We start from the raw sequence: 10,643 nt of genomic DNA, 5'->3' as shown, positions 1-10,643 counted from the left end.
CCTGTGTCATGATTCAGACGGCTACGGTCATCTGTTTTTTATGATCAAACCCGAGTCACAATGCAGACAGCTACAGTCATGCTCTTTCCTTTATGATCAAACCCCTCTGTGATGATGCAGACAGCTACAGTCATGCTCTTTCCTTTATGATCAAACCCCTGTGTGATGATGCAGACAGCTACAGACATGCTCTTTCCTCTGTGATCAAACCCGTGTGACGATCAGACAGCTACAGTCATGCTCCTTCCTTTATGATCAAACCCCTGTATGACGATGCAGACAGCTACAGTCATGCTCTTTCCTTTATGATCAAACCCCTGTGTGATGATGCAGACAGCTACAGTCATGCTCTTTCCTCCATGATCAAACCCCTGTGCGACGATGCAGACAGCTACGGTCATCTGTTCTTTATGAACAAATCCCTGTGTGATGATGCAGATAGCTACGGTCATCTGTTCTTTATGATCAAACCCGAGTCACTATGCAGACAGCTACGGTCATCCTCTGTCCTTTTAGATCAAACCACTGTGTGATGATGCAGACATCTACGGTCGTCCCTGTTCTTTATGATCAAACCCCTGTGTCACGATGCAGACAGCTGTGGTCATCCTCTGTCCTTTCAGATCAAACCACTGTGTGATGATGCAGACAGCTACGGTCGTCCCTGTTCTTTATGATCAAACCCCTGTGTCACGATGCAGACAGCTGTGGTCATCCTCTGTCATTTTAAGATCTAACCCCTGTGTCAGGATGCAGACAGCTGTGGTCCTCCACCTGAATAGTTGCCAGTTACCTCTGCTCCACTGAAGTCAAATCCTGGGTTCTGAAATAGATGAGATAACATTTCTGTCCTGGACACATTGCATGAAAGATTGCATCAGAGAGAAAGAAAGTGAAAACTTAAAGACAAATATTTTCTATAGAATTTCACTTTCCACTATAATCCACACATGACTTTATTAATGCATGCCTAGAAATAACATCTTTGTATACCACCTGAACATGCTAAAGGGAACATGCGAAGTCTTTATTGGGAGATATGTTCAGTTTGGAATCCCTGAGACATCTGAACAGATCCTGATATAAAAAAAGAAATAGGGAGGAAACCGGAAAATTCAACAACTCAATAAAAGCAGCACCATTTATATGAATCGGTAATAGCTGATTACCAATCTACCAAGTGACTGAGTGAGTGAGTGCAGTTTTATGCTACTTTTACACCAGAAATGGGCTTCACACAATGTACCTATGTCGGGAATCGAACCCGGGTCTTCGGCGTGACGAGCGAACGCTATTACCACTAGGCGACCCGACCGCCCCACCAAGTAACTGATTAGTAACTGATTGTGGGGGGTAGGGGGTGGGTACCTGCAGATATTTTTATTATTAAAACTATGAACCTTAACATATTTTTACAAAAAACAGCTCGCAACGTTTCTTTTTGTGGCTAACAAATTCCTTTTTTCAACAGTCGGTCAGAAGCACAGTTTTCATTTTAAAGCATTTTCAGGAACAATTTCCCACTGAAAAGAAATTGTTGGTTGGGAGAAAAAAGTACTTGAGTACCTTGATTAAAAACAGATAAAGATTTGGAAAATATCTCTCGATGCCCAGGGTACACATGCTCAGGAAACCCTCCAATGGACACAAATCTGCACGACAGTCGCCATGTTGTTTATGAACCAAACGTCGGGTTCATACGCAATTTTGACTAGTCTATGCATAGACTCATTGGTCCAGCCAAAATATAACTCCACAAATCCAGCCAAGTGTGGCAATTTTTCAAACTGTACTTTTAAAGTCAATTAACTCCCTTGCCTCGGGAAGATGCAAAAAGTGGGGCTGCACACCCATCTAGATCCGCATGTGCTTTAAGTCAGGTGAGCTAATACAAAGGCATCAGTGCAGTGTTTGTTTATTTGTTTGTTTGTTGTTTTACGCCGTACTGAGCAATGTCCCAGCTATATGATGTCTGTCTGTAAATAATCGAGTCTGGACCAGACAATCCAGTGATTAACATCATGAGCATATATATATCCATGCAATTGGGATACAATGACATGATCAACCAAGTCAGCGAGCCTGACAACCCAATCCCGTTAGTGGCCTCTTAATTACTACAAGAATAGTTGCCTTTTACTGCAAGCATGGGTTGCTGGAGACCTATTCTACCCCGGATCTTCACGGGTCCTCAGTGTAGTGACATACCTCCATCTGGAAGCGCTGCAGGGTCAGCTTCTTCTCCATCTCACTCAGCGTCAGGGGATCCACTTCGTACTGGCCTCTGATGAGGGACTTCCAACAGTCAGCAGCAGTAGCATGGCATTTTACCAGGCAAATCCTCATCAACCTCCTGTCCTCTGTAATAATAATATTGATGATGATGATGATGATAATAATAATAATAATAATAATAATAATAATAGGCCATTTACATAGCACATATTTCCACACCACTCCGGGGCATACTCTAAGCGCTATTGTTCACTGGATCAGTGTGCACTCAAAAATCATTCTCAACGCCCTGGGGAGAATACAACCCTAGCTCCCTGGGTGGCGCTCGAAGGTTAACAACCACATTGCCATCTCAACCTACCGGGTTATCATGAACTGTACATGTGCCTGGGTGGCACTCGAAGGTTAGCAACCACATTGCCATCTCATCCTACCCGGTTATCATGAACCGCACATGACGTGCCTGGGTGGCACTCGAAGGTTAGCAACCGCATTGCCATCTCATCCTACCCGGTAATCATGAACCGCACATGACGTGCCTGGGTGGCACTCGAAGGTTAGCAACCACATTGCCATCTCATCCTACCAGGTTATCATGAACCGTACATGACGTGCCTGAGTGGCACTCGAAGGTTAGCAACCACATTGCCATCTCATCCTACCCGGTTATCATGAACCGTACATGACGTGCCTGGGTGGCACGCGAAGGTTAGCAACCACATTGCCATCTCATCCTACCGGGTAATCATGAACCGCACATGTGCCTGGGTGGCACTCGAAGGTTAGCAACCACATTGCCATCTCATCCTACCGGGTTATCATGAACCGTACATGACGTGCCTGGGTGGCACTCGAAGGTTAGCAACCACATTGCCATCTCATCCTACCGGGTTATCATGAACCGTACATGACGTGTCTGGGTGGCACTCGAAGGTTAGCAACCACATTGCCATCTCATCCTACCCGGTAATCATGAACCGCACATGTGCTTGGGTGGCACTCGAAGGTTAGCAACCACATTGCCATCTCATCCTACCCGGTAATCATGAACCGCACATGTGCCTGGGTGGCACTCGAAGGTTAGCAACCGCATTGCCATCTCATCCTACCGGGTTATCATGAACCGTACATGACGTGTCTGGGTGGCACTCGAAGGTTAGCAACCACATTGCCATCTCATCCTACCCGGTTATCATGAACCGTACATGACGTGTCTGGGTGGCACTCGAAGGTTAGCAACCACATTGCCATCTCATCCTACCCGGTAATCATGAACCGCACATGTGCTTGGGTGGCACTCGAAGGTTAGCAACCACATTGCCATCTCATCCTACCAGGTTATCATGAATTGACATGTGCTTGGGTGGCACTAGAAGGTTAGCAACCACATTGCCATCTCATCCTACCGGGTTATCATGAACCGCACATGACATGCACAAAACACATTCACATTCAACACACTAACAAGGCTTAACTTAAGGTCAAAATATCACATAGTTGCTACTGACTTTTGCTTCATTTGATATTATCATACATCAATACTATGATGTGTTTTAACACTCTTGGCAATACTTCCGTGTTTGTGACATAATTCAGAATTGACTTTAATATTTATTTGCAATAATAGGAGTATGAAACAGTGTGCACACTGTTACATACCAAGTTGTGGAATAACTACAAGCCCATACAAGCTCTATTTCTTGTATTGTTTCTTTTGGTTGCAGATGCCATGTGGTCCCCTACTTTTGTTTTCTTGAACATGGGGGGTAACTTTGAAGACTATGTGACAGCTATGACAGTTCAGCGGTAGAGACACTACACCACCTCCCCATAAGATAAAACTTGGCAAATGCTACATGTATTCACCCTGAGAATCAATGCTTGGCCACCAGACTGAACAATGAGCCAATCTTTCCATGCGCACTGTGCCTGAATGTGAAGAGACACTACACATACAAGTACTGTGTAAATCCTTGGGACATATTGAAGTCAATTCTTATAAATAAAAATGTCAAGAATTATAACTTCACAAACTGCTACTTTAATCATTAACACACCAAACACTAGACAACAGTATGAAGCAGTGACAACCAGTGTGTGTGTGTGTGTGTGTGTGTGTGTGTATTGGAGACAGAAAGTTTAAACCCAAAAAAGAATGGCTTGGTTCGCCAGATTCACTTGCAACTTATATTTATTTAAGAATGTTCTTACCTAAAGTCCACAGAGAATCATCTGCTTTTACAGTCTCTGCTAAGTAACCCTACAACACATGAAAAAGAAATAATTTGAGTTGGTGAGTACCGGTACTTCAATTTGACATCAGTGTGTCAGTTAAATGACTTGAGCTGATCTTAAGTGAACCCACGTATTAGATGTTTACTAATTTGGTGAACGAAATGAACAAGGTTACGGTGCTAATTGCAATTGGTCGGTCAAAATATGGGCAAGGTCGGTCTGACATGACCGGTAATGGGATGTCTTCAGCTCTTTGTTTAGCGGTAGCGAGAACTAAGATATGATTTAAATGAGATTCATATATTTATGTAACTAAACATTGAAAATGCATGATTAAATTTCTTTCCTTTACAAGCTTACTGTTTGGCTTGTATTCGAGAAGTTAGTGAGTAAACAAGAAAACGTTCTTGGCTTTATAAGATAGATAGGAACATTGACCCACAACAGCCCAAACAAACACATCAAACGTGATTTCTAATCATGGAAACCTCAAATTACTTTAAGTAAAACATCAATTTCTACATTTGCAAAACAGCGTCCCAAAATACATTTTGAAACAAGAAATAATGCCCAAAGTCTGGAATATTCTCGGATAGGCAATTTGAAGCGTCGTAAAATCGGTGATACTAACATCAATAATTGTGTTTTCCTTCACTGCTACGCAAATGCTGTTCGGCTTGATTTCGCACTTTATTTCTCTTAATTTGGTGTCTTTTGGGACGTCAACTTCTATAAACACTTCATCGATTGTCTGCCACCACTGCCCCCACGACGTTTTGCATGGAACAACTCCACTCTTGTCGTCGAAGTCCGACATTTTTCATTCTCCTGCATTGAAGGAAAAGAAATGTATGTCGTAAACATCCTGGAGAGATCGGAACGATATTTATGCTTATTATTTTTTTATAAAGAAATGTGGGCCCCCCGGAATGTGATAAAGTCGGATTTTGGCCGAAGACACATAAATGATTGGGGATTGCTATGGCTTTATATGAGAGATTGCACGTGTACCGAAAGCGCCAAGCTCCTCACAGCGATATCCCATTCGCGACGTTCTCTATGCCGAGAGTGTGACGCGCTGGGAAGGAGCTTGCGAAAGCGCACATGAACCTAAGCTCCAAACAACGACAACGTCGTTCAGGAACTATGAATAACACCCGCAATGAATACCACGCGGTGAAGTGGAGCTACACATGATCGTCTTTCACTTATGGCAGTGGTTTGACATGGTGGAAGCGTGACTTTTTCCATCTGTTTCATCATCACTGTTGACGGATCTCATGCAAAGTATTGCAATAATTATATACTGTCTTTAAAAAGTCAAATGCCCAATGTTAGTTTAGAACAGTGTGCGGACAGTTGCGATAATCGGATTATTTGGATCGTCTTGACACACGTACATCTTATGGTCTCTTGATCGAGTGACAGTGTGGGTAAGATTAATTAAAGGGACTGATCACATGGTTTTTTATAGTTTATGTTGTTTTTTACTGCAGGGGGGTCGGGTTGGGTGGGGTTGGGGAGAGATTGGTCTTGGGACTGTATTATATTTTGCTGAACCTCCATTTTATGTCCTAGTTAATTTACCATACTTTTTTCATGCTCTTACCCCGTCCTTATAACATATGGCAACACCAATAATGACCATTTTGGCCTGTCATTTGTCATTGCCTCTCCCCGATCTGCGTGTCTTTCGGCTTTCCTGTCATGTTCATTTAATAACCCTGTTAAGTTGATTGCTAATGTCAATGAAATGATCATAATTAAGAGAACACAGTGATATAGCACTGTGTTTCTGTCAAAATTGGTGTCATAGAAAACTCACTCTGATCAGAATCCTTTTCATGTTTAACAGGTTTAGATTAACACTACTGACATTATTAACAGCCCTTGTCTGATCTGATATATATTATTAATAATCTATTTCATGTTCCTTCATACATATATTAACCCGTGAAGATCCGGGGTAGAATAGGTCTTCAGAAACCCATACTTGCTGTAAAAGGCGACTATGCTTGTTGTAAGAGGCGACTAATGGCATCGGGTTGTCAGGCTCGCTGACTTAGTTGATGCATGTCATTGATCCCAATTGTGTGGATTGATGCTCATGTAAACAGTCACTGGATTGTCTGGTCCAGACTCGATTATTTACCATGTTTACAGACCGCCGTCATATAGCTGAAATATTGCTGAGTGCAGCGTTAAACAACAGATAAACACGAGTGGAGGCTAAAATGGCACCTCAGCAAAACGTCACCGATTTGTACTCTTTGGCGGGTGAACATGGCACCTCTAGTTTCAAAAACGATAAGAACAATTTACGTAGTAGTATTGATATTTACATACTTTAATATGTTATGTTGTATATGATTTGTTTACATTGTCTCGTAAATCATAGTAGAGGCTAATTTCGAATCATTTGCTAATGTAAACGCTTTTCAACATTTCTCAATTATTTGTGTTTGCAAGTGACCATGTGAATTTAATTTCATTTATTTCAGTACCAAGGTTTAAAAAAAAGGTGCCGTTTTCGCCAGGCAATAGTAGTTGTTTTCGCTTTATGAGAGGTGACGTTTTCACCAATTGGTGACTTTTTGACTTGGTGGCATTTTAGCTATAACCTGTTAAACACACACACATATGCACACACCTGCTATGCCGTTTCCACAGTTACTATGCTGTATACGTAACCAATTAATTGTTCATATGATGCAGTTTACCAAGGGAATATAACCAAAGGAGTGAACATAACTTTACCTCGACATGGAGAGAAAAAGTACTGCAAAGTTGTCGGAACTACAGCAGATAGAGCGAGAAGTGCAAGCGAGATGGGAAAAGTTGAAAATATTTGAAGAAGATGCCCCTGCCCCAGGCACACCTGAGGCAAAGTGAGTTTAAACGTCAGGTCTCATAAATACATTTGAACAGTTTCTAGTACTTTCACAAACAGTTCCTCATGTCTGTACTGCATGTACCGTATTTGACGTAATAAGCGTGCCGCTCTAATAAGCGCCCACGGCGATAATTTCTAACATATTGGCTAGTGAACAATCCCAATTAGCAACCCTTCCAATTGATCAATGTACACAAGACTTATTTTTTCGCGTATAATACGCATTCGTGTGTTATATGCACCCTTAATTATGGACAATTAAATTCTGGAAAAATATATCTGTCGTACGTAAACATTTCAGGCTGTCAGCATAAACCACAAAATTGATCTTTCATCTCTGTTTTTTATACCAAAATAATATTCTAATATGAGCCCTCTATTTCTTATTTTGAGAGCGCCCTGGGCGCTTATTACGTCGAATACAGTAATTGGTATTTCTTGTTTATGTAGTTTTCCAGTAACCTATTGTTGTCATAAGCATGATGTGGCATGATTTACATTGTAAACTGGAAAAGTTGGTTGTACATCTCATAAACCGTCTTCGTGGTTTAGTGGGGAGGGTGCCGTCTCAGAGAGCTGAAGGTCAGGGGTCATCAGTCACACTAGAAGAAATCGAAAGTTGATGCTTGCTGCTAGTTAGCATCACTGGTGCTATGCATTATGGGAACAAAATGGTCATCTCACAGTCAGTCTACTACTATCATACTATGACAGTGTGGATTGTTCATTCACAATATGGCCGTCCTGTAGCCTAGTGGTTAAAGCGTTCGCTCGTCACGCCAAAGACCCGGGTTCGATTCCCGACATGGGTACAATGTGTGAAGCCCATTTTTGTGTCCCCCGCCGTGATATTGCTGGAATATTGCTAAAAGCGGTGTAAAACCATACTCACTCACTCACGCATTCACAATATCGATCACTAGATTGGCTGGCCAAGAATGGATTATTTATGTACTGGCTGTTGTAAGGGCTGCAATATTGCTGAGTGGTGCATTCCAAAACTAACGTGACTAACATTGATGACACAAACAAACAAACAAAAATACTAATGAAATAAAGGGAGTTGTTTATCAATAAAACACTGCAGGAAGAAATAAACCATGAGGGGTGGGGTATCAACATTATGTGCAGCCTGTTTAAGGATGATGATAAACTGTACAAGCTTTGGAAATAGTTACCTGTGAAGATTCCGGGGTAGAATAGGTCTTCAGCAACCCATGCTTGCCGTAAGAGGCAACTATGCTTGTCGTAAAAGGCGACAAACGGGATCAGGTGGTGAGGCTCACTGACTTGGTTGATACATGTCATCGATCCCAATTGCGTGGATCGATGCTTATGATGTCAATCACTGGATTGTCTGATCCAGACTCGATTATTTTACAGACTGCCGTCATATAGCTGGAGGGAACAACTCACTTGACACTTCCTTAAAAAAATAACACTTGTTCGAATCTCCAGAAATGATGTCATGATAGAACAATGTTTTATCGTGAAATAAACCACGCTTCGTTCTCCATTGTTCTTTGCGATTTATTGCGTAGCTATCGTTTATTATCTGATAATTGAAGTTATATACACTGATACAGCACATATATAATGAATTTGTTTCAGACGAGAGAAGTACATGGTGACATTCCCCTTTCCATACATGAATGGCCGTCTTCACCTTGGCCACACGTTCTCGCTGTCCAAGTGTGAGGTGGGTTATATATCAGGACATACTTTTATTCTTTTACAAATGTTAGCACCAGTAGGTTCAGATTGTAATAGCTGTATGAATCAGTCCTTATATGTAAGAGTACTTCATGTTATAAGTGGAGGCATGGAGGACCCAGTCGTCTAAGACGCTGCAGTTCCCTGTGCAGAGTTACCTCCCTTGGGTATGCCAAAATCAAGCTCCTCACTGCGATATCCCAGTCACAGAGCTCTCTATCATGTCTATGCTATCGCTGACACGAATTAAAACTCCCCACAGTGATAGATGACCACATCCATGCTTGGAGTTGAACTCGCAGCCGATTGACCGTTATGTTTACAAACAAGTGACGAATGTCGTGATGCCGGATACACTTATCTCTGCTAAATTACTTTCTGTGTTTGTCAATTTAAATTACTATTTCATTGAAACCATCATGTAATTGATGAAGAAAGAATGTAAGGGAGAAGTTGTTTGATTTTCCGTTAGTCTGCAATCTCGAATCAATCTGATTATACAAACAACAAAGTAAATTCACCTGGAAAACATGGTCAGTCGTAAACCTTTTCCAAATGAACTATGATGGCATTCTGAAACACATAAACAAAAGTATGAACATGGTTACATTTGGGGTTAGAGGTCAGATTTCAAGATTCTTGTAATGACCGTGCCCACACTGGTGGCAGTGATATTACAGAGAGTAACGAAGGTGTCACGCGCTGGGAAGGAGCTTGTGCCAAAACCTATGATGATGGCTTCAATTACCATTTCACCCCTGTTATGTTTCTAGATTTGTCAGCACCACATCTGTGCCAAAAGTGGTAAACATCCATCACTTCAGGCTTTCCTCACACATTAAGCTGACATGCTGTGATATGTTCGGATTACTTTTTGAAGCAGTGTTTAATCAATGTTAATTGCACCAGTACATCCCTGTTTCAGTTTGCTGTGGGTTACCAGAGGATGCTTGGGAAGAGATGTCTATTTCCATTCGGACTGCACTGTACTGGCATGCCTATCAAGGTGAGTTGCAGGGTACCAGACTGTCCAGTGATTGATATCATGAGCATCGATTTTCAAATTTGGGTTGGTTGGTTAGTTTGTTGTTTAACGCCCCAATCAGCAATATTCCAGCTATATGACGGCGGTCTGTAAATAATCGAGTCTGGACCAGACAATCCATTGATTAATATCATGAGCATCGATCCACACAATTGGGATCGATGACATTCATCAACCAAGTCAGTGAGCCTGACCACCCATCCCGTTAGTCGGCTTTTACGACAAGCATAGTCTACTTTTACGGCAAGCATGGGTTGCTGAAGACCTATTCTACCCCAGAATCTTCACGGGTCCTTCATTTGGGAAATTATGACCTGCATCAACCAAGTGAGCAAACCTGGCCACCTGATCCCGTTAGTCGCCTCTTATGACAAGCATAGTGGCCTATTGCGGCAAGTATGGGTTGCTGAAGACTTCTTTTCCATGAAGCCCCGTCATGAAGCCCGCTGAGAGATCAGTCAGAACACATCTTAGGTAACTTGTATATCTCAGATAAGTATCATTGAGCTGAAATGAACCGAT

At 42.0% G+C, this 10,643-nt stretch overlaps 2 protein-coding genes across 2 annotated transcripts in view; one reads left to right on the top strand and one right to left on the bottom strand.

The window, feature by feature from the left end:
• Positions 1-558: 558 nt before the first annotated feature.
• On the bottom strand, positions 559-5,288 carry LOC139450540 (nudC domain-containing protein 2-like). Its single transcript, XM_071232283.1, has 4 exons — positions 5,102-5,288; positions 4,447-4,495; positions 2,209-2,360; positions 559-823 (listed from the first exon to the last, which is right to left on the bottom strand). The coding sequence occupies exons 1-4, from the start codon at positions 5,285-5,287 to the stop codon at positions 746-748; spliced, it is 465 nt and encodes a 154-aa protein (XP_071088384.1). The 5' UTR covers position 5,288; the 3' UTR covers positions 559-745.
• A 1,901-nt stretch (positions 5,289-7,189) lies between these two features.
• LOC139449711 (leucine--tRNA ligase, cytoplasmic-like) overlaps positions 7,190-10,643 on the top strand; it is a 49,157-nt gene continuing 45,703 nt past the window's right edge. The window contains exons 1-3 of the mRNA XM_071231223.1: positions 7,190-7,358; positions 8,975-9,062; positions 10,002-10,082. Of these exons, the coding sequence (XP_071087324.1) occupies positions 7,234-7,358; positions 8,975-9,062; positions 10,002-10,082 (294 nt within the window). The 5' untranslated portion in view covers positions 7,190-7,233. The remainder of the gene's footprint in view (positions 7,359-8,974; positions 9,063-10,001; positions 10,083-10,643) is intronic.

Source organism: Haliotis cracherodii, unplaced genomic scaffold (genome assembly GCF_022045235.1).
Source record: "Haliotis cracherodii isolate W230 unplaced genomic scaffold, xgHalCrac1.p SCAF_8, whole genome shotgun sequence".
NCBI lineage: Eukaryota > Metazoa > Mollusca > Gastropoda > Lepetellida > Haliotidae > Haliotis > Haliotis cracherodii.
The sequence above is the reverse complement of the archived record's forward strand: the minus strand, read 5'-3'. Positions and strand labels throughout refer to the sequence as shown.

Excerpts from the sequence above, each read along its gene's own strand:
- LOC139450540 (XM_071232283.1), bottom strand. The coding sequence starts at position 5,287 with ATGTCGGACTTCGACGACAAGAGTGGAGTTGTTCCATGCAAAACGTCG. Across the intron at positions 4,496-5,101 it reads AGGAAAACACAATTATTGAT|GGTTACTTAGCAGAGACTGT; the intron begins GTTAGTATCACC and ends CATGTGTTGTAG. Across the intron at positions 824-2,208 it reads TGCAGCGCTTCCAGATGGAG|AACCCAGGATTTGACTTCAG; the intron begins GTATGTCACTAC and ends CATCTATTTCAG.